The sequence below is a fragment of the Hippoglossus hippoglossus genome, chromosome 16 (genome assembly GCF_009819705.1).
Source record: "Hippoglossus hippoglossus isolate fHipHip1 chromosome 16, fHipHip1.pri, whole genome shotgun sequence".
Classification (NCBI taxonomy): domain Eukaryota; kingdom Metazoa; phylum Chordata; class Actinopteri; order Pleuronectiformes; family Pleuronectidae; genus Hippoglossus; species Hippoglossus hippoglossus.
Genome location: NC_047166.1, coordinates 3,262,774 through 3,286,826, shown reverse-complemented (window position 1 = coordinate 3,286,826; position 24,053 = coordinate 3,262,774). Strand labels below are relative to the sequence as shown.

The 24,053-nt window shown below is 43.2% G+C and overlaps 1 protein-coding gene across 3 annotated transcripts; it reads left to right on the top strand.

Moving 5' to 3' along the window:
• Positions 1–1,461: 1,461 nt before the first annotated feature.
• Positions 1,462–20,884, top strand: LOC117776909 (glucocorticoid-induced transcript 1 protein). 3 transcript variants are annotated; one of them, XM_034611311.1, is made up of 9 exons: positions 1,462–1,620; positions 1,794–2,171; positions 7,527–7,675; positions 13,796–13,885; positions 16,321–16,422; positions 17,758–17,895; positions 19,112–19,301; positions 19,762–19,882; positions 20,120–20,884. In XM_034611311.1, exons 2-9 carry the CDS (start codon positions 1,859–1,861, stop codon positions 20,484–20,486), a joined length of 1,470 nt encoding a protein of 489 aa, XP_034467202.1. In that variant the 5' UTR covers positions 1,462–1,620; positions 1,794–1,858; the 3' UTR covers positions 20,487–20,884. The 3 variants fall into 3 exon arrangements, with proteins under 3 accessions (XP_034467202.1, XP_034467200.1, XP_034467201.1); XM_034611309.1 differs by having other exon boundaries at positions 16,318–16,422; XM_034611310.1 differs by having other exon boundaries at positions 1,468–1,620; positions 1,799–2,171; positions 16,318–16,422.
• The last annotated feature ends 3,169 nt before the right edge of the window (positions 20,885–24,053 follow it).

Sequence of the window (24,053 nt, the reverse complement as noted above, 5' to 3'; positions counted from 1 at the left end):
TGGGTTTCTCTACCATGTGTGTACTCGGATCTTTTCATAAACGCATTGAGTCACACATTGCTCTCCCATGGGAACTCCCACATTATCACAGACCATCGACAGAGGCTGGAGGACGACACTGACAAGAACGGCAACACTTTGGTTTCAGATCTAGATGGGCAAATAAAAACCTGCATGTGAACCAAATCTCAAATTTGCATGTCAATCTCACTATGAAGTCCAGTTGTAGATGTGGAGCTCTCAGTCCTATCACATGATCTTCCTCTGCAGATTCTTCTTTCTTCTTCTTTCCCAATTGTCATGAAGAAAACTACGAATATGAATAATATGATATGAAGTCATCCTGCTCAAATAGGTGCTGCAATATTAAGAGAGTGAAGCTGTCTGTAAAAAAACATCAGTCAATCAGTCAATCTTATTCATTATTATTTATCTGTATAGCACCTTTCATTAGTGCAGCTCAAAGTCCCGACTCGATGACTGATCAGCTCAAAACACAACAGAGAAATGCTGGCAATGAAATGGGCTACTGTGAAGTATGTGTTAAGTCTATAAATGACTAAATTAATAAAGGAAAAAGACCCCAGAAGGGGATAAAAACACATAAAAAACATCAATCAATCATTAACATTTTAGATTTGTTCACACCCACACAGTCCTAAGAGGAGGTCTAATCAGAGCCTGTGTGGGGGGGATGAAGGTGTGCAGAGGCTGAACAACAAGATGGGACGATGGACGAACTCTTGTATTTTATTCTTTACATCAGTGGCAGAGTTTTCTGGCAGATGTGCGACCAATCGATCGTGTTGATTAGAATGATAAAGGAATAAAAGTTGGCTCTTGAGGCTGGTTAGTGATCCAGTGTAGCTGCTGTGACACAAACCTCCAAAGAAATGTCTCCTTTTAATCATCCAATTTTTATATCAAACTGTTGTATGTTGTGGATTTTACCTCAGCGTCTATGTTTAGTTTATATATAAATATATGTGTACGTTTGTTCTCTGTCTTTGTCTGTTCTGTTTTTAACATCAACCTGCAGATGAAGATTAGTCCAAGAGACTAACTCTGGTACATTTATATGAACCATTGTACTCATATTAATCCATGTACACTGTCCCTTTTAAATAAATAAAAGTTAAAAAGTTAAATAAAAGTAAAAAAATAGCTTTAACTGGACCGTGTGTTCAGATCAGATCATTTCTTTACTGTCTTTAAACTGTAATATTGATTTTTCACTACTTTATATTTGAAACAAACAGTTTACAAGTTGAATTTGTGAGTAAAAACTTTTCCTCTAAAACTTTACCAATGTTGACACACCGCCGACCTAATTGGCTGAACGTACAGTCCGTACACACACTCCCACCAATCAGCGACGCCGGTGTGCGACGCCGCTGTCCAATCAGGAGCGGAGCAGCGCGCAGCGTGGCCCGCCCCCAGGCATCAACCAGTAGTGTGGCAGCAGCAACTGTCATTCAGAGTGAGGACGTGATGGAGGAGACGGAGCAGCCGCTGGAAAACACCAAGTGAAACGTTGCGAAAAAAAGTGTCGAAAAGTAACTTTTAAACTTTGCCCCGCGATGCTCGCAGCCCGCGGCGGGACGTGACCGAGTCTGAACGGTGAGTGTGCGGGGCAGCAGCCGCCCGGAGGAGCCTGGTTCTCCGCCGCCGCACGAGTTAGAGTTTGTTAAGAAAAAAGGAAGCTAACGTTTTTTGTTTTTCTGCTAACAAGCTAATGTTTATTTTACCCTCCTCCTCCTCACCTCCTCTTCCTCCTCCTCCTCCTCCTCCAGAGAAGCAGTGACTCCGGCAGCTCGTCTCTCTTCCTGCTCCGGGGAATTACAGCCAGTTTCGGAGGATGTCCGCCCCCAGCAACTCGCTCCCGCAGGCGAGGGTGAGGCGCAGCAATGCGGGCTCTCCGGGCGGAGGAGGAGGCGGCGGCGGCGGCAGCAGCTGCCGGCTGCACCCCCTCCGTGCCACCGTGCCCTACCAGCTCCTGCGTGCGGGTCAGAGCAGCCCGACGCGGGCGCAGACCCTCCACGGAGGGGCCACGACCAGCCGGGGCTCCAGCACCCCCTCCAGCCCGACACTCAGTCCAGGAAGCGCAAAGACAAGACTGTCCCCGGAAAACAGGGACTCCTCCTGTCCCCCTGACTCTCCTGTCTCCAGAGGTAATAACACACTCCCAGCTGTGTCGCAGGCCACGAAATGCAGTGTCACCACGTGCTATTGTTCCCTGTTCCCCAGCAGCAGTTATCCATTTACATTAGATTATTACCAAGGTGCAGAAAGAGGTCATATATCAGAGTCAAGGTGGTGGCCTGGGAGGCTGGAACCAGGGTTTGGCCTTTTATTTGCAGTAGGTTTGAAGCATTAACTATTCAGCCTATCGTCCATTTACACACGTAGACACTGGTAGAGAGAAGGGAGTGCACTGGTTGCACTGGTGGCTCTGTTGCTTCCTATGGACTTTTGACAGGAGGAGAGAGGGGAGGAGATAATTGGCAGAAAAAACGTGCTTTCAGTTGTAAAAGGGGCCACGTCAGTCCCAGCAGGAGCAGAGCAGGAGCAGAGCAGGAGCAGAGCGCAGGGTCAGGTGCTGTCGATGGTCTCACTCCACTTTCCACACATGCAGCTCGTACTTGACACATTCAGACCATATGCTGACTCTCGACGTGTCGCTCTGCAGAGTTTTCACGTCAGGCTCAGCTGCTCCCTTGGAAGAGATTTGGAGACAAACAGAAGGAGGAGGACATGAGAGTCCAGGCAGGCCCTTAGTCCTGATCCTTCACTGAATCTCATTTATGTGACGGCCTCTCGTATGTCCACGCTATGGCTGAGTTTTTCTGACTAGTAGCTGTAGGCCAGGACGAAGAACACTAAGTTTCTATCTGTAAACCCTGTGTTCTCTACACAGTCACAACCACATGTGTGATGTGCAAAGTGTGTGAAGACAACAAGCATTTCCTGGCGTCTGGAGACAAAGCGTCTCATTTTAGTTCTGTAAAACCTCACGGGGAGTTTCTGCGATTTGGTAATTAGTTGCAATAACGTTCTGTATTAAACGGGATTAACTCACAAATTGCCACAAGCTAGACATCAACCACATTCCTCCATCGGCCTCGTCGAACAGCATCTCCCCCTGACTTTGTACCAAAGCCCTCATTTCTCTGTGCAGACTGTCGGATATCGTGGAGTTGTGTGTGTGTGTGTGTGTGTGTGTGTGGAATTTTTATGTTTGTGCCGTGCTTCACATTCCTCAGTTCTTTGAATGAGGTGACCTCCAACCTTGACCAGTGTACCATGCAAGGCAGGAAACAAAGTCTTTTCTACAACAACCGAGTAGGCCGCCTTACCAGGCATGATGAATTTCACCAGTGTTTGGCTAGCGGTCCGTATTGATTTCCCACCCCTGCGGCATGCCACGCATACCTCGGTCCTCTGAAAGAGAAGACCTCTCGTCCAGGCCAGTGTCCCATGTCAGTGGTGATGATGGAGACTTGACCGTCCGTCATGGCTGTGACCTCACAGTCCAAAACACACACGAGAGGCCTCGGATGACGTCACTCCCATCGAGGGGTTGGTTAGAAATGCAAATTATCTGTGTCAACAAGTGGTTTGTTACATTTACATTACTACGTTTTGGTTTAGAACCCATTGCTACTGGTATGTTTACGCCTGCCGTCCATACTACTCTGGAGTCGGTAATGGTTCTTAACAGTTTCAATAACAGTTCCAACTCGTCGTTAATCCAATAGAAGATGCCACCATTGTTCATAGTATTTTCTGTGACTAATCAACCAACTACCATTCCACAACCTGCTTCCTGTTTACACCATAGACTGCATATTGAGATGGACGACATGACGGCTCCCTTTTTAAAAGTGAAGGCAAAGCATCTCAATCACCACCTAGTGGCTGGTTGGCTTCCTCCATGTTAGTGGATGGGACATGGACCCAACTAAATAGATCAAAATACACCTGTAGATAAATATAATATCTCAAAGATGGGGCCTGTCCATTTTAGGTAGTCGAACTGATGTTCATGTTTCTATTAGTTATTTGATTGCAATTCTCTTACTCTGCCTTCAAATGTGAAAGATGGTGGCGTTCGCATCTGGGATGTTTAAGTTTCATTTCTCGATAGTGGGAGGAAGTGGAGACGCATCGTTCATCTTTATATACACTCTATGGTTTACACTGGCATGTCACATGTTATTCATTTCCATGTGTGCTTGAGGGTTTTCACTGATATGGAACTTACATGCTCAAGTGGACGGAGATTGTTTTGGTTTTAAAATACCATTCCAAAAAAGAAAAACGTATCAGCATGGATGTAGCCTTAGTGTGAGGATAATTTATCCTTGTTCATCTTTCATCACCGCAGCCAACCTCGACTAGACTGAAGCAGTGGGCTTTGCACTTTGTAATTTCTCGTTCACTGTAGCACTTTGAACCCACTCAGACGTAATGCTCGCCATTTGGTGGGAAATCCAGTCCAAAGTGCCCTAAAGTACCGTGAGTGTGAGTGCCAGACAATGTGCATGTGGTAATGGACCAGTGTTCACTTCTTGGCCTGACGACAGAGTAAAGAGCATTTTATTCCACATTATGACCTTTCGGATCCACCATAATGACATCATTCTCTTACCATAGCGTCCCAACAATGAAAGTCCCACACTGTGTCAAAGTGCCAGCTGTGCTGAAACAGCACTGCTTCATTGTCACCCATTCAAACTGCAGAGTAGGACCAAATCTGAAAATGAACGTGTTGTCCAAATCACTTGACTCTGGAACTGTACTGTGTCTCCTGTAGTTTTATCACAGCTTAGCACTGTGCCGCGTCTGGGAGGTGAAGGGTGATGTGGGGTGGAGATTGCTCAGTGACAAAAGGGGCCATTGTTAGCACAGTTAGCATACCTTCCTCTCTCATCTAGGTATTTTCAAGCCAGTCCACGCTGGCGTGCTGTGGGAGGTACCCACTGGACTCGTTGAGAGCTAATATTAATAGTAACAAGCCATTTCCTGACCAGCTGAGGGACAGATGCTGGAACTCATAACCTTAAACCTCCCTGCTTAAGATAAATACCATCTCGCATATTGTATGAAAGACGGCTCCACTTGACAATTCTGCTCACATTTAACACACATACCTGAAATAACTGATGTATAATATGGCTGAACTATGAACTGCAGGCTGGCTGAGTGTATGACCAATGTTTGATTCCAAAACACTGACGTCTAGATTGTTTCTTGGGTAAAAAATAGCATTATTAAAACCCACATATATCAAAGTTATAATTATATGATAATTTTCACAACCAGATAATGTTGGGCTTTCATTTAGAATGAATAGTGATTACCTTCAGACCGATATGCGTTTATTTCAGCACAAATTTAAATTCATAATACCAGAATGATAGATAATCAACAGGTAGTATCAGTAAAACCAGATACTGGAGCTATTGTTTATATTTATAAACTTGTGTTCAACATTAACCAGTTTACATAAGTCTTGATAGTTTGTAATTCAATTATTTATTAACCACCGGCTAGGGGCTCTGAGCAACTGTATTAAGTATATCCTATCCATTTAATTTAGGACTGAAGCATCAACTTAAAGTTCTTGTCATCTAACTGAGCAGTTCTCGGATCCCGAAAGTGCTGAGATTTTGTTCCTTGAGCACAAGATGAAGCTAAATATTTTGATTTTTTTTTTCCTCTCGACCGGTGTCATGCAGCCTTGAGAAAAACCTAAAGGAAACCGTTCTGCTATGGTTTACTGATTTGGACCACATGTTTGCTTTCACATTTTGCTTCTGCCCCTTCAGTTAATAAACCACCCATTTATCCCTGGAAATGTGGAGATTTCTCTTTTTTTTTTTCTTCCCCCCACAGCTTGTCAAATGGCCAGTTTTCTATTTAAATTCAGCCCTGAGAAATACTTCTTTAATATCACAGACACCACTTACTTATCCCCTGAAATCAGCAGATGGACTGCTTTGATGTCTTGGCTTCTTTCACACTCTTTTTCTCATCGGGAGATTATTCTAGTCGGACAAGTCGAGGGGGGAGACGATGGAAAATATCCACAATCCCGGGTTCTGAGAGCACTGGCTTGGCCTGTATCAATATTGATGGAAATTTAGCCTGCTTCCATTGTCTACAATGCTTCAGGGAATTTTATTGTAGCCCAGTAAGCTTACTTAGGCAATACCTTTGGGTGGGTAGGCCTGTGTATTCTATGAACAAAGAACAACAATAAATGGCTGTGTAGTTTTGCTAGGAGAGGGGTGCCTCGTGTGTGTGTGTGTGTGTGTGTGTGTGTGTGTGTGTGTGTGTGTGTGTGTGTGTGTGTGTGTGTGTGTGTGTGTGTGTGTGTGTGTGTGTGTGTGTGTGTGTGTGTGTGTGTGTGTGTGTGTGTGTGTGTGTGTGTGTGTGTGTGTAATGTTGGAAAGGGCCTCAGCTTCAGCCGACTCGGACGAGGAACAGAGTCAATTTCCTGATCATCACGATATTTCCTCTGGTCCGACAGAAACGGACCAAAGGAAATTCTTCCACTTGAGTTAATCAACCAAATGAACCCTAATGAATTGAATCCACTTCTCGCTGCAGCCTCACACTGATCTCATACTAATGTCTTTTGTGTTTGCGTGTTTTGTTTTTCTCTCTCTCTCTCTCTCTCTCTTACTGCGTGTCACTGCAGGAATGTTGAGTGGATGCAGGCAGTATTGATGTGCATTGTGGTGTGGTTGTTTATGAGTTCTTATGTGGGTGGTGTGTGCTTAACTGCTCTGGCTCACCACAGCCTGCTCTCATAACATCAGATACTCCTGCTCAGCCATTTACATTTGCTTCAGGCCTCGGCTCTCAGACCCACTCGGCTCTGCACTCGTACTTGTGAGATTGGAAAAATCCTGTCCTTATTTTTTGGAAACAAGAAAACATTGTGAGGGAGATTTGTTGGGGGGGGGGGGGGGTCGTGATGAAACCCTGTTGCAGTGGTTTACAGATGTGAGGGGGAAGTGTTGATTTCTATGTTTGGTTTTTGGGAGATGTTGTCTTAACTTGTTTTTCTGCCTCGGACCTCCAGTAAATATTTTCATTCTTTCAATATGTGAATATCACGCTACAATATTTATTGTGTTCGACACGACAAACCTGTCCACACTTGCTTTTCAGTCCCAGTTAATGGCAGTTTGACACAAGTTTTTGCCAAAACATTTTAATTATTAAGAGTCGATTAGCTGCTCAGAATATGGCTCCCAGTCCGTGGCTACACATTTGCACTGAGAGATTTATGACACTGTGACATTTTAGCACTGTAAGTTGAACTTGTTCTTATTGACACAACCAGGGAAGTTGGCACATAGAATATCGAAGATGCCTCAGGGTGCCTGGGATTATTGCTCACAAAGCACTGGTGCGTGTGTGTGTGTGTGTGTGTGTGTGCGCGCGCGCGCGTGTGTGTGTCTGTCTGTGTATAAGCCTCATCCTGTTTCTTTATTTTCTTCTCCAATTCACAGCAGAAAGGTCCAAGGTGCAGGTTCGGAGTTCCAGTGCCATCCGGCGGACATCTTCCCTGGATGCCATCACAGGGCCTTACCTCACAGGCCAATGGCCTCGGGACTCGCATGGACCGTACGCTTCCTGTATGAAAGACAAAGCCACACAGGTACATACCATTCAGAGAATCATGTCTGGGCTATTCGCTTGGAAAGGGGTGTGCTCTCATGTTTTTAATAATCAGCTGTGACGTGCTAGAAGTGTTCTTACCCCCTAACCCTATTAAAGTGTCAACGCCACTGAATATGGAAAGTTACACACCCCTAGACAATCCTTGTGGTTTGTTATGACACCCATGGTGGATGGGTCTAAATACTACAATACCCATGAGTCTCAGCCACTGTTGCCATGGAGAAGAAATCAGGGCAGTTGTCGGTTTGCAATTTAAGGAAGTTGCTGATTTATCTCAGAATTTAAAAGTAGATTTGTTGAAGCCGAAGATTGTTTCATTTTAACACTGTAAACTTTAGCTTTTCCTGGTCACAGTGATTGCTGCATGTTTCCTGCTGAAATACACCTTGGGAGTTGTAGTTCTACTCTCCCTCTTATTTATTTTCAGTCTTGTAGCTTCTCCATTTCACTTATGAGCTCACTCAAAATGGTTCTTTCCTCTTTGCAAGACAATTACAGGTTCACATCATGATATAAACTACAGCGACATGTTAACTGGTACATGTAAATACTGAAAATGTTTTTTTATCAAATGTTTTAGATGTTGGCAGTGGCAGTGATTGATCGTCACATCATCTTCACGTTTTAGTAATTAATCAGAAAAGCACATTGCAAGGGGTAAAACAAAGTTAGGAAAAGTTGAGTCATTTGCCCATTATGGTCCACATTCAGTAGAGGTTAGTTTAAAGTTTTGTTAAGTTAAATATTTCTCTGTCATCTGACCCGCCCTGAGGTCAGTTGTGTCTGGTAAATCCCTAAATTCAAGTCCACCTCTCTCTGGCCGCTAGGACTTCCAAATAACTATTGGTTTGTGTCATAGTGCCTGCGAAGGAAACGATTACAAACCCCGGCCAAAGATTTCGTTATAGTGATGTGGTGGCTGTGGACTCTGCTGCCAATACAGGCCTGTTAGACTTTAGAGTAAACAGTCTAAAACACCCTCACAGCACCACAATTTAAAACATTATTACACTTAATAAGGCCCATGTATGCTTTTCACATTGGCCCTGACCAGACCGCACTATTCCTGGAGAGCAGCCCCACTCATGGTCACCCACAAATCTCCCCATGTGACCCATGGCTAAATGCTGTTTTTCTCAGAGAGCTTGCTTTTCCTCCTGTTTTTTGGAGGAGGGGATGTGAGGGGGGGGGGGTGTTATGAAAGAATATTGAATATGTATGATCGTGACGAGGGCTGCTCCCTCTCTGCTAACAGAAGCCTTTCATGTGTCTGAATGAGGACAGCCAAGCCTCATTTACATGGGCTTCATTTCTTTGTGTGTAGGCTGAGGAAGTTCTGAGAGGGCAGAGCAGGGTTTCTTGAAGTGGCTGTATGCTGAATAAACACCTCTAATTACAGGGTTCCTGTTCAGCCCTGGAAAGACTGGACGAGTATGGAAAATCAATTTGATAATTATCTCTTCCTTGGAAAAATGCACAGAAACGTTGGTGCACAAATACACAGTTTTCTTACATACTTAACTTCTGTTTCTTTGGCAAAATCTGACATTTGCCTGTGTGATATGGGGACATTCAAAATCCAGCTATGAGTCTGGGGAGATTTTAGATGGGAAAACATTTTTCCATGTTGCGTGACGTGGGAGAGTGAACACACTTGACAATCCCTCGGCGATTAAATGCACAAACTCTCCCAAGGATTGTCCGATTTCCTGTTAACAAGCTATGCCTGGTCCCGGCTCTCTTTATAAGACAACAACAGCAGAAAGCAGCAGACAAAAGGTCCTCGGGTTCTTTTGTTGTGCATTGCACAAGTTCAAGACAGCCTCTCCTTTGAGCTGTAATGTAGCCCTGCATGGAGGTGAAGTTGTTTGCACCTGTCCCCCCGGCTATGGCTTAGGCAGGGAGAAATCCCACTGCTTACCACCTGGCCCTTGTGGCTGCATGGCCCGCCTGCCTTTTGTGTGGGAGTCGAGGAGCAGAGGGCCCATACATATGCTAATCACTGTTCCGGGATAGTCCTGTGTGCCATTGGCCTCGTGGTTACAGAACACAGAATGTCTGTATGAAAATTAGGGCCCTGACACACCAAGCGAACCTCAAAGAACTTACACCGACAAAGACGGACTGATCAAACAGCGTGCGTCACCTCGCGTCTTCTGTTTAAAAGTTGCACTTGAATGCAACACAAAGGCTCCGGCCGACCGCCAGCTGACCACCGACGTGCGTGTGTGTGTCCTGCTGCCTGAGCTGAAGTAGCATATCAGTAGTTTGTATCTGTAAATATAAAATGATAGAAAAGCAGACCTGCTGTTTTTCAGGCCACTGAATCTGCTCAAACCGTTTCCTTATTGGCTCACAAAGTGTGCTGGTACAATCTTTGCTTTGCTGACAGCTGCTGAACCACTGCTGCCAAACACATGTGCCACACAAATGCATAAGGAAACTGTGCCATTGACAGACCACAAACTTTTGCAGTGTAACACAATAATCCCACTTGTGTGCTGTATTTTATGAATGTTATCGCTGTTGATCCAATACCACTTCCCCCTAGATTTGGCTCATATGATCCTACTGTAAACTTGGGTGTATGTTGTAGATTATTGGTTTATCTGTATGAACACGTTGGACAAACAACAAAATTAATCTTTTAATGATACCTCTCCACTTCTCTGGAAGGCTTTGAGAGTTTCAGACATGCTCAACATAACAGATTAACTAATTCAAGTCACCGAATCAAAATGTACGTCCGCATATCTTAAGCCTCACCAAATAATAGCAAAGACACTGCGCTCGCACGTCACCTCGTGCAATCTAAACAAACCAGCTCAAATTCCACTGAAATTCAATTGAAGCTCAGTCATTATTTCCTGCTTTGGAACAGAGCTGGATTCTTGAGGATGTTGCCGGAATGCAACCCCTTTGGGTGGGAATCAGAATGTGAAGAAAGCTGCAGGCTATGGTAAAATTGGGTTAGGGCTAACCCTTTTTTTTTTTTATCTGTACAGAAGTGCATTATCAGACAAAACACCTGGCGCACAAGTCTACAAAAACCACACAACTTGGGCCGGAAGTTCAAGAGCTAGCATGATAAAAGGGCCTCTGGGGTAAATAAAGATGGGTGTTCATGTTAACAGACGATTTGTTTTTGGGGGGGGAACAGTCAATATAGCCTGCAGTATCTTTAACTGTCTTGTCCTACTGTGGATAACCGGAGGGAAAATCTTCACTTTCATTCCAAACTGACGTGTAAAGAAAAATGTGACCCCCACCAGGATAGGTGTGGCCCGTTGATAAGAAATTCTTGAGATTTAAAACAAACTGATGTGGAAAGTCCCCTTTTGTATCTGAAAGACTGAATGTTTGGGAAATAAATACCCCAACGCCACATTTGTTCAAGTGTTGGCTAAAATGAAAACAACTTGGCCATTAGCCTTGAGCTAAATCAGCACAAGTTTCAACATACTGTATTTGCTTTAACTGTTATTCTTGATAGTGTCAGAAAGGCTCAATCATTGCGACTTCCACTCACTTCTGGTTTGTATAGGGGGAGCTCACAGGGTAGTCCAGAATTAATGAATGTCTGTGGAGCTGGAGCCTGAAGATGTTTTTTAATATATATATTTTCTATGTAGAAACAATCGATAAAGTCAGATTAGATTCCCACCTTTTCAATCATAGTTAAAAATCTGTCTGCAGATATTTGTGATGTTGCCGCACCACAAGACTCTTAAAGGCATTAACCATTTAGGTTTCACTGGGGCCTGTTTTTTGTGTGAGCGTGTAATGTAGTAAATTCCTCCATGACCAGTTAGCAGCTGCTACATTATACACATGCACAGTGATCCCATTGGTCCTCCTTCAGATGGTCATTCAACTTAAACAGTGTCCTGTCGCACTCAGATGTAAATTATGAACTGACCAATTAGCATGCATTAGCAGGATGCTCACATGGTTAAGGCAAAATTTTATTTCAATTCTGATGTATGATCCGTACCGTATTTGCCTATAATAAAATGTGGAAGAGGCAGGTTTTAAAATCTTTGCAGTGTAGCTCCCTTCACTCGTAACTGGTGAATTACAGCCAATTTTGGTACGGTAATGGGAAATTGGAACTAGATCCTGAAGCTCTGTTGCTTCCTGGAAATGAAAGGAAATATCACTGCTTGGTAAATAATTAAACTGAATGGAAGTCCAATAACAGCACCAGAAAATTACCCCTTCCAATTTGCTCTTTTCGCAGCTCAATGGAAATTCCAAGCGTTTCACATGGAGATGCAAGTAGCGAGAGTAGCTCGCCTCCTTGACGTCATAGAACATCTGTGAGAACTTAGTTTTTTTCCTCAACAGCAAAGTTCACGGCTCCATAAAGGTCGTCCGCAGTCTGTATTCTGTACGAGCGGATCAGGCTGCAGCTTCCAGTCACTCGGTCTTTGGCCGAAGCATCAAACGGCGCAAGCCATTCCATAGGCCATGCACAAAATGTTAATGCTAAAAGGCTAGCAACACATCTGCCATCCAGCGTGGCCAAGCACAGGCGGCTCTTTATGAGAGCACAGGCAGCCATTTAACTCGCTGTCCTTTTCTAGGGGGGGGGGGGGGGACCAGCGCCAGCAAGCCAACGCAAACGGCTTCACGGGTGTTCCTCATTATTCAGCGTGATATTCCAAATCATAGGGCCGGGCTTGTGCGCTAACTGTAGAGTCACAGAGGTTTTTCTGTTTGTGCGGGGGTCAGACATGAGGCAGCGCTAAGACACTGACATTTAGGCTGTTTCGTACTTACCAGAGAAACGTCAGATGTTTGAGGATTTGTTTGAGGGACTAGAGGCCCTGTTGATATGCATAAGCAGGGGGGGGGGGGGTTTCTAACAACCCTATGAAACATCCTCAGTCTTTCTGCTTTTGCATATATTTACATAACTTAACCAGTTCCTTGTTTATGCAGCAGAGGTCTAAAAGACATGTTCAGTTAGACAGAACGGCCTCTATGCTCAAACGTTTGGGATATTAGATGTTTTCATGCTGGTTTTTACAACAACACAAAATGTCCCTGCAGACTCACATTGTGCTGGACATATTCTGCAAATCACATCAGGATATACAAGCTGATTAGTCGCATTAATTTGTTTACTTGCACTACTGAAGGTGAAACTGAAACCAGCTGCTAATAACGTCCTTGTAAATGTCACCTCCTGCTCACAATGATGTCTCCATGTCAGATAAACGTATAAATTATATTCTCCCGACTATATCTGGCTTGTTAAACGATGGTGGATTTTGAAAATGTAGAAAACAGTTTAGCCTAAAGACGAAAATAGTTTTATGCCCCGTCACAGATGTATTTATCTTAACCTGGGTCACTAATGGAAACAGTCAGACCCGCTGTGACTCTTCTGTTGTTCCTCTTGAACGAGGTTCTTTCCTCAGGGACGGTATCTCATGACTGTTTTTCCTCATCTTCATTGATTCCAGATTTTCAGCTTCACTTTTGAACACATTGCAGTCATTTACCGCTCTCACCCACATCTCTCCCAAACTGCTTATACAAACATTTAGCATTCTGGATGCTCACTGGATGCCCACATCTTGAGTGACTTCACTGAGAGATTGCTGAAGTTATTTAGCTTTTTTTTTAATCAAAGACATTTCAGGAGTTTGTTGTAAAGATCTTTATTTAATCCGAGTCCCTCTCCTGCACACAGTGGATGTTTGAATATAGGTGAACGTGTATTTATATCAAGTTTGTTTATATAAGTGAGTTGTTTGTGTAACTCTCTAGTCATTTACAAGAGGGACAGCGCAACACAAACTCGGTGCGTCGGGCTCTGACACAATAAACAAAATGCTTGTTGGATTCGGGTTGTGCTACGTGACACTACCTTTCAGTTATTTGATACCTAACAATAAGCCAACCTGCGACTTACACAAATCTAAGAACCTGCAGGTTGATTACTTTTAGGTTTTAAAGTTGCTGTAATCTCTTTACGCATATATGCATCCGCAGACAAAGGAAACTTGTGTTTTTGCTACTGTGTTTGCGTGTGAAAGGAAATGATGTGAAGTTGTGTAACACGTGGTCATGTGTCTGTGTTTTTCAGACTCCAGGTCTCTGGAACGATGAAGGAGCAGAGCAGGGAAGTCCTCACCAGCGGTCGGCCTCCTGGGGCAGCGCGGACCACCTCAAAGAGGTACATTCACCTCCGTTAACCTCTGCTCACCCGAGTCACAGCTGCGTCTGACAACAGACGGCACAGACAGTTGGATAACCACAGTGTAGTGGTGTCAGCACTCCGTCTACAAGCCCCAAACACTCACACGGCCAAATCAAAGAGCATGTTATTGCCATTTTTGAGGTTCATCGCATTTACTCAAAATGTGTTTTATTTGTCAGGGCCTGAGGTCAGCGTAAATAGCATGCTCCTTAAGGTTGGTTTCCACTCCTGTCTATCTGCTGGGCTTGGTGGCCAACCAGCTGACCACACGGAGCTATTAGGGCTCCAGCTTTCCAGACCACGGTCTAATTTTAACTTCCTTCTCCCCTCTGTTTTCCACTCAAGTGCACTCTCGCATCTCATTATGGCCTGTTGTTTTTTTGTGAGACAGTTCAGGAACTCCTCTCAAAGGGTGAAACATATTGTTCCCTCCTTAGTGGACTGACTCACTCATGTTACCAGAAGAGCCTCAGAGATGCTGCGGCAACACAACAGCCACTCACACATTTTTCTACTTCACACGTAGAAGTAGTTCCACAACATCAATGACACATATGTCTTGGGTTTTCGTGACCACGAAAAAGCCAACATGTCGAGAATCATAAAATTATTTTTGTAATGACTTCATTACGCACTTAACGTACACGAAGTGACATGTATGGGTTCAGAGTTATTCACATGGCTGTTTAGATTAAGACGGCATATGGAAGTGTTCAGGTTTTTACTATGCTGGCAAAGACCATGGGTGGAGTTTGTCCATCTGTCCGTCCCATTCTGGCACATTTAATATCTCAGGAACATCTTGATTACATCAGAGTTTTGTGGTCAAGGTCACTGTGACTTCACAAAATACATGTTTTTGTTTTTAACTCAAGAATGAATTAGCTAATTATGACAAGATTTAACACACACGGCACAAGAACAACAAAACTTTACAACGTTAAGTCAAATCAATTTATTTCTTTTACCCTCGATCATTAATAACAATTACACTTAATACCTTTTTATTAAATTACTCCAGTCACTTCACTACATATATTATGAGTCGGGTCAAAAAACGATAAAAAGGGAGTGACCACTTCAACCACAAAAAGTGCATAACATGTGTCCTCGTTGTGGCGAGGAAGCAACAGCTATTAAAAGTGTGTGAAGGTTTTCATTAAAGCTTCAAAGAAAACCTGCACAAAGCAGATTTCACACGACACAGCAGCACAACATCACTGCAGTATGAACTTTAAGTTGTTTACGATCCACCCATAAACCAAGAGAAGAAGAAGAAGAAGAATGGCTCCAGCCTCGTTAGCGGTGTTTGTCTCCACCATTTTTCAAACGTATAATCCAGAGGAGGCGGCGGCGACACAGGAGACGTTGTGTGTACCGTGCTTTATAACAGACCCGACTAATCGATTACTAAATTAGCTGACAGCTGTTTTTAATAATCAATTAAACCGATTAATTGTTGCAGCGCTAGTTATAAAAAAAATTTACATTTATGTGTAAATGTAGCCGACACGCTCGAAGAATTTAGTTTTCAACTTTCTGAAAACAGACCCAGGACCTTGGCTGCACAGTCACCAGCACAGCGCAGCCAGGAAAACCTCTGTCTCATCCTCTTGAGATTATATCGGGATTGTCTGGACTTGTCATCATCAACTGCTGCGGTCACTCGATGAACGTAGTGAACTGCATTCTGGCTCTGTAACCTCTGTGTTTCCGTGTGTGGGAGGACATCTATGAAAAGAGCAAGTCTCTTTGTTGACTGTGTTGCCAGGATTACAAGATCAGCACTGAAGACCACACCTTTGTCTGCATAGTACAACTGCGTCTGTTAGGCTCACAAAGGGTATCCTGTTTTTAAGCTGATACTGGGCCACATGCAGAAACACCCACTGACCTAACTTGTTTCATCATCAGAGAAATCCGACGCACAGTAGTGCACATTTAATGAAAAAGCCCAAATAGTGTCAAATTCTAGTTGTCAGTCAAATAAGAGAAGTAATTAATTAATATATATTGGGGAAAAAGCACAATCTTCCCATAAGTTAAATCAATAATAAAATATATTCTGGTATTTTCACTTTGTCAAATGGGAGAATTTGCTGCTTTTCTTGTACTAATTTATTATAGGAAATGGATTTTCAACCATGTTGCCTGTCAGACAAGAAGTCATCTGTTTAGCCTCTTAAAAGGCATTGGTCATTTTTCACTGTTTTTATTCACTTTAAAAACATTTTCAAGAATGCCGCAGATTAGATGTCCTTCATGGAAGCAAATATTGCCTAAAGTTTGCTGTTTTCATGCATTTCAATGATGGTAACATTTACAATTGCTCTGTTGACAGAAAAATTGCCCCCATGACTCGATTGTGAGCCATGAGCTGAAGTCATGTCATGTCTCTCTTCCTCCAGCAGATTGCTAAACTACGACTGCAGCTGCAGCGCAGCAAGCAGGTCGGCCGGCAGAGTAAAGACAGGGAGCAGAGCTCGCTGCACAACACGGCATGCCAACCTCAGGTGAGTGACTCCTGCTCTGCCAGATGAAATCCCTGGCGTGCTCCCTTCAGCCGCAGACACCAACGAACTCATGATTTGGATCTGACGGCAGTTACATGATAACGTAGATTAGCAGCCAGGCAAAGAAACACGTACAACTTAGACAGATGGAGACCAAACCATTTCCCAGCTGTGAGAGATAAGAAAACTGAATATCAGCAAACCTGAGTTAAGCAAGGTCACTTTCTACATTACCCGGTTAATAAACACTCCGTTTCAAAATGATGAATGGATCATGAGTTTAATTTGTTATATTGCTTTCAGCTTCATTGTTATGAATCTAAAGTTTATCATCATTTTATAATTATAAAACGTACATAAGATTCATGCTTTATATTATTTAGTTTATTATTATATTAGTTTTAACCAGACATTTGTTTTTTATCGTCTCTTCCATCAATTTGTTAGAATTTGTAATTACGCTGCATGTTTTCTGTTTTAATGTCTGTGATGCACTTTGTAAACCTGTTTCTTTAGTTCATTATTGTGATAACTTTCTTTTATATTATAAAAAAAGTATATATATTTGATATTCATACATATACACACTCCATAAATGCATATACGTACAGACTGAGACAAATACATGTCTATGGAGGAATCTCCAGTAAAATAATCAACCGCCTCTTAACAAGGGACATAAACATTAACACTGGTAAAGTAGTAAGTAAGAAGAAGCCTAGTGAAAACACATGGTCACAGTTTGAGGACTTGGTGTTCTTGTGTATTTTATAGTCGTGTGTGTGTGTGTGTGTGTGTGTGTGTGTGTGTGTGGTTGTTGGTCATATTTGGTCTCTGAGTTTTTGGATGTTGTGTGTTGCACTGACAAGTCCTAGTTAATGAGTCCCTGCTCTAACCAGCGGTGTCAGGAGAGGAGAGGGGGGGAATAAGTCTGGGCATGTCCCGTCCTCCTCTCCTTGTTTGGAGTTCATTCATTAACAGATGCCAAGCAACTGCACACATGCACCACTGTGGGGGAAAATGAACATGGACGGCGACATGCTACACCCTCGACCCATCTGTGCTGGATGACAGTCATCTCTTTGTTTGTGTTCCCTGTGACATCTAATCCCACTACAGTAACATGTATTTACACTGAACATCTCCACCCATTAAATATCATGAAACTGGATCAGCCACAATTTCAGGACTGCGAGCAGATCTCGGTGTCGGGCTCCAAAACACAAGCTCTGTTGTGTATTTGATTGCACAACTGATCTGAATGGGTTGTGGTGTGTGATATTTAATAGAGTGTATCTTAGTTTCACTTCTATGTGTCTGTCTCTCTCCTTCCAGTACAAGGGACCTTCGTCAGCCATGTCGACGATCCCGGTGCCAAAATCCTTCATATGCCGAGTCCCGAGCAGCGTGGAGGGCATCAACCACGAGCTAGAAAATGTATTTATCAGAGACGACTGGGAGCAGAGGATACAGGTAGGGACATGTACACACACACACAACACACTCGCCTAACACAAATAGATTTGTGAAGTCTCTGTGTTCCAAGTTGTGTTAAATGTCAGGTCCATTTCTTATCTCACTGTTAATACAAGCAGCCAAGTTGTAGTTATTGTTTATCTGAACCTGACCCACATTACTAACCCTCATAGATACGAGTCCCCCAAACCAGCCTGACCTGTGAATGATTCTCTGAGCAATGTGAAAGAGTGTCAAAGAGAATCCTGAATCTTCCCCCTGATCTGGATTTGCACAAACATGTTACAGGTTCTTCCCTGACCCATAATGCAGTGTTCCACAAACCTTTTCTGGTAATCGTCCAGCATAATCTAATTTGTGTAATCTTGCTTACTAGTAGACAAACAAACGCAAATGAAAACCTTGTTAGTGGAGCTAATTCAAACCAAACCTATCATAAAAATTAACACCAGAACAACCTAAAATGGCAGAAACCATGTTTGAGAAAAATGTATTTGATGCCTGTTCTGACTTTTTAGTTTGGTCCATGTCCCATCTGCTAACATGGAGGAGGCAGGATTTATACCTATACTGCAGCTTTTTATACTGTACTTAATATTTAGTACATGCAAGCAACACTCCTGTAAAGTCCCAACACACTGTACAGTCGGTCAGCCGGACACGTACATTCCCACTCGCACTGAATTAAATCTCCACGAGACAAGTGGAGCAGTAAATCTTGGCAGGTCGGTAAAGCGTCCCTCTTAGAAAGACACACACACACACACAGAGTTTAAACACGCATACAAACATCACACAACTCCAGATTTACTGTGCACTGAGCCTGCCCCCCCCCCCCCCCCCCCCCCCCCCCCTCCCGTTTGAATCAGCCATGCCAGCGTAGAACACTCTGCACATCCCACTGATCATCTACTGTCACGTATCACCATCTGGTGCAGTGTGTGTGCTTCTCCAGTTGCCCTTTAAACAGACAACAAACACACCAGTGGCCTTTCACTTCCAGTCGTTCTGGGATTAATATATATTTTTTTTGTTAGTTGAGGCTCTTAACCCAGACTGTCGTCCAGTGGGTGAGCAGCAGGTCACATGTTTTTCAAGGACACGCTGGAGGATTGAACGTGACCTTTTGACTTACGAGTCTCTTGAAACGCTCAGCTTCACCTTTCTGATCCGTGCATGTCAACACCATCTCCTCCGCACTCTGACCTCACAGGCCATGGACGCAGTGGATGGCCGTCGGCCCCCTTTCCCTCCGCACCGCTACAGCAACGGCGGGGACACACGCGACACCGACACACAGGCGCCTTCAAGCGGCGACTCCAGCCCGTCGCCCCGCCCCTGCAGCTCTGAGCACCTCCACTCCCCCGATGGAAGCCCCTGTTCTGCAGAGGAGATCGACAAAGGTACGCCGTCGCTGTTTGACAGATGCAGCTTCAGTGAATTAAAAGGGAACTCCGTCTGATTTTAACATCGGAGTGAATTTACAGGTCTTATGGAGTAAAACTGCATAAAGATATAATATATGAAGACCTGTGACTTCATATTATTGTTGTTAAGAATATATGCTTGGTCATTTTCTGCCTATATGTTAAAAAATATAACGGATATTATAACAGACGCGTGAACAACAGTTTGCCAAATAAAATCTAGTCCAGTGTATTGACACTTTATGTCCCAACTGAAAGATACTGGTTATGTACCGAAAGCTGGCATTACATTTACCTAGACTCATTTAAATCAGAATTTAACCAGTTTGTAGTTGGACTTATTTCATTAAATAAAAGGGTTTCTAGCACTTTTTGTCGAATCATAACTAAAAAACAACCCAAGTGAATATGTCTTATTCTTTCCTGTGTTTTTCAGACGGAGTTTGCAGTTCTCCTCTCCCCAAGTTCGCCACTTCTCCCAAACCTAACAACAGCTACATGTTTAAACGTGAACCTCCAGAGGGCTGTGAGAAGGTCAAAGTGTTCGACGAGTTTGTGTAAGTCTTCTTTTAATCCTTTTGAGATCTGTGCATGTTTTCACGCTCATTTTTTAACCCTTATCGTGCTGTTTTCCACCGTTCGAGCTCTGAGCATTAAAAGACAAACGAGAGTTTATGTAGTGTTTCACGACCTCTGAGTAGCAGATGAAAGGAAACATGGAAAATGGTTATGTAGGATAAACAACTTGACTTAAATCCAAACAGTCGTATTAACAGAACCTCTGTTGTCTTCAGGTCTGGCAAATCAAAAGGCTTCCCTCTCTTCTCATGCCCGGACAAAAACAAGGTGAACTTCATTCCCAGGGGCTCGGCCTTCTGCCCCGTCAAACTCCTCTGCTCCTCCCTCTTCTCCCCCGTTTCTCCCTTGTCCTGCTCCTCGGCCAACGCCGGCCTCCATGGCAATGAGAACGCCGGGCCGCTGGTGACCCCGACTCTGCCCACTGCACCACTACCTACCTTTCCGGCCTCCGCTGACCGGAGCATCGACAAAAGCACAGGCGTAAACACAGACAGCAACAGCACAGACAACAGCACAGACGGCCCGAGCCCCGACGCAGATGCGGGGAAAGACGGCTCAGCACAAGTTCTGCTCACCAGCTAGTCCTCAGGTGTTTCGTGACCAAACCACCCACAGAGAAAACGTTTCAACTGGTCGGGTGGTTTGGTTTAAACAAAAAAATAAAAATGAAACGAAAAAGATGAAAACATACAAAAAAAAATCCTTGCACTCCGTTAATCCTAACATTAGCCAGCAGGGAGTGCCCAAGGTCTAGAAAAGACACAAGCGCACAGATAATGGTCCCAACATCCCGCTGCACAAGCGTCTCTGCTCGGTGTCAACTTGTCTCGGTCGTTGTCTCTCAGACGTTAGAGTGAGTGTTGACCTTGGGCACAGCCTCATCGTATCCATCACTAACTTAGCCTTCTCCTCTTTACCCCCCCCCGATACCACCCGTAACAAATATAGCTTTGCTTTCTTTTGCAAAAAAAAAAAAAATAGGGATGACTGCTCAAATTATTGTTACATAGCACTGGCAGTTGAAATAAAAGAAAATCCAAAACTTTGACAAGAGACAACGATGGGATATCACAAACACAGTCTACTCATGTTATCTAATCAGCTTATTGGCTGTTAAGTGTTCAGCGAGCTTACGTTCACATATATAAGCTTTTTGACAGGATGGGATGTTTTTTTTGTTTCATATACAGTATTTAACATATCGGGACGTCTCGCAGTCCCAGTTCACTCTCTCCCACTTTAACCACAGTGTTTGCACTTGTTAGGAGCTGGTGTCAGAAAGAAACAGAAAGTCTTTGCAGCCCGGTGTCGGTGTGAGACCCTCAGGCGATGGAGTGCAGGCTCCACCCGACACAGGACTTTGATCCGCGTTAGTCTGATCACTATAAAACCTCGGTTCAACACGACTTCAGCTGGTTTTTCAGAGACCAAATAACCAGTTACAAAGCACACAACAACAACACAACAACAACCCCCCCCCCCCCCCCCCCCCCTTCCGTTGCCTTGTTGTATTGCCCCACGCTCCCCACGAACAATAACTCAGGTCATGTGGAATGTACTTGCTTGGACTAAGTTGCCTTTTTCCAAGTGTTTATAACTTTCTCTGACAGAAATAATTTAATTTTTTTCTCCCCCCCGGAGAAGGACGTTATGACAGAGACTGAATCCGATGGTTGGACGTCACAGTTTGTTGACGCGTGGCTTTTTTTGCATGAACCTGTTCAGGAGTTTTCAGGTGCTATGACACATTCCAGAGGGTCAACAGTCGGCCCTCGTGTAAATGGAACTAGCTAAATAAGCTACACCTTTCCAAATTGAGAAGTCAACAATTCTATTGTTTGTTTTTTGCCCCGTTTTTTGTAAGAAATGTACCAAAGTTTACTTTCAAAAACAGTGAAAGGCCCGTCGTGTATTTGGGACACGCGAGGCTCCATTTTGTGCAAGAGACCGAATGTTAGTGTTTGTTTTGTTTTCTACACACTTCAGCGACACATAAACACTGGTTGACGTTGTTTGAAACACAGGCGGTGATAGTTAAACCAAGCCTCAGCACTTACTTTGTGAGTGAGATGATATTCACTGCTTTTATTTTGGACCAATTTGTGAGTTAAAACAATCAGAACTTGAGTGTGCAATTGATTATTTTATTACGTACTGTAAACGTACACTAACATATATTTTGTGTAACACAGTTCGGCTCAAGATACACACCGCGGCAGATGTTCCCTGATGTTACCTGCACATGTTGTATCACTAGAACATATTTTAAAAAAAAAACCTGAGTGATTTCGAGCAGGTTAACCTTGAATGGATTTAACTATGAAATGTTTCATTCCAAAACGCTGGTCTATCTTTTCCACTTGCACACAGAATCAAATATGAACAACATATGCAACACATTCCTCACAGAATAAGTTGAAGTTCTCTGTTCTGCTCTCGGCTCCATGAGTTTTCAATCGTACTCAAAAACTAATTCTATTCGCAAGCTCATTGTGCGCTGCAGCAAAGAGATGGTTGCCATGTCCGGCAGCGATAATTCAGTTTTCCTGTGTATTACGCATTTTTATGTAGAAACTTGTGTGTTTTTCAATAAAGAAAACAGAAAAAGTCACAGATTTTTGGTTTGTAATCCTTTTAAAAGAGTCGGGGGGGTGTAAGGCAATCAATGCATTTGGTTATGGTTTAAAAAGGACACAAGTCAATCACGATACAATAAAATAAAGTCACTCTCGGTTATAATGTTCTGCAGAAGGAATCCAATAATGATTTATGAGGTTCAATACTGTTGAGTAGTGATTTAGATTAAGGCGTTTACTGAGACACATCAATCTGCAGCGTCGTAGTCACAATCAGTTAGAGAAGAAAACACTGAAAACTGCAGATGTTAAATAAATACATGTACAAAGTGATCAAATGCATATTTATACTGGAAAACAAAACCATTCATGCAACATGCAACAGTTAATGTATATTTATGTAATGTTGAACTTGTGGTGACACGTGGGATATATTCAACAGCTGCAGCACGACCGTAGCAAGCAGATGTAAAAGCATTAATCCTAGAAAGGAAAACGTGTTTTCTTCCCGAACAAGGGAAACAACTTCTTGATTCGTCCAGTTCACTTCAGATGTGACGAGAAATAGAATTTCAGCGTCGGTTTAATCCATCAATGGCAGAAAAATATACTTCTGGATATTTCATTAACTTTCCTTCACCCAGCATCATGAACTACTTTGCAAACTACTGAACTATTGCACTGTGATCTTTGTCATTTCCCCCACCACCCACCACCCCCTGACTGTTGTTTCTCATTAAGTCAAAGGAGTCGTGTCTGTTTGCGATCTGCAGTAATGAGAATCAGAAATAAAGCGTGAATGCTACGAGAGACTCAAAAGCTCCAAGGCAGCGAACGTCAAAAGGCTTATTGTTCCAGACTCTCTCTGAGGTATCCACGCTAAACGTTAAGTGCTCGACCAAGATAAATAGACAACAGGCCTGATGGGGTCGAGTTGGAAATGTTTGTTTTCTCTCACAACGGAAAGGACACGAGAGCTGGTGGAGATTAGTGGGGACACGTCCCAGCAGAATGCTGCTGCCACTAGGAGGAGAAAAATCAGAAGATGTACCTGGTTAGAACGAGGAGTACGTCTCATTATTCTCAATATCATATATTTTGTTATTAAAACAAGCAGCCTTTTTTGTTTTTACCAACTTTTGGGGTTATAACAGCATATTAGTGGGTCTTTATAATAGTTATAGTTACAGTAAAGGATATTTATGTTATATTAAGGAAAGGTTCCAGTTAGTTCTGCATTTCCAGATTTATTTTAATTTTATATGATTGATTTGTCTCCGGCTAATTTCTCAATTAACTGTTTAGTCTTTAAGATAAATTAAAATGCAGAAAGTTTGTTTTTATGCGAACGGGTCAAATCAAAGAAAACAGGAGACCCCATAAAAAATGTTTAACTGGAAGTGCGTGTTGTTCCCATTTGTTTTAGCAAACGGGTCAAAAGCCAAACGTGATGAAAAGCATGAAGTCTTTACATTCAACTACCTGGAACTTTCCTTAAAAAATGCCTGAAATCATTTATATTATTGTCATAGTTGCTGATTAATAAATTGGCTTATAGCAGATATTTCTCTGG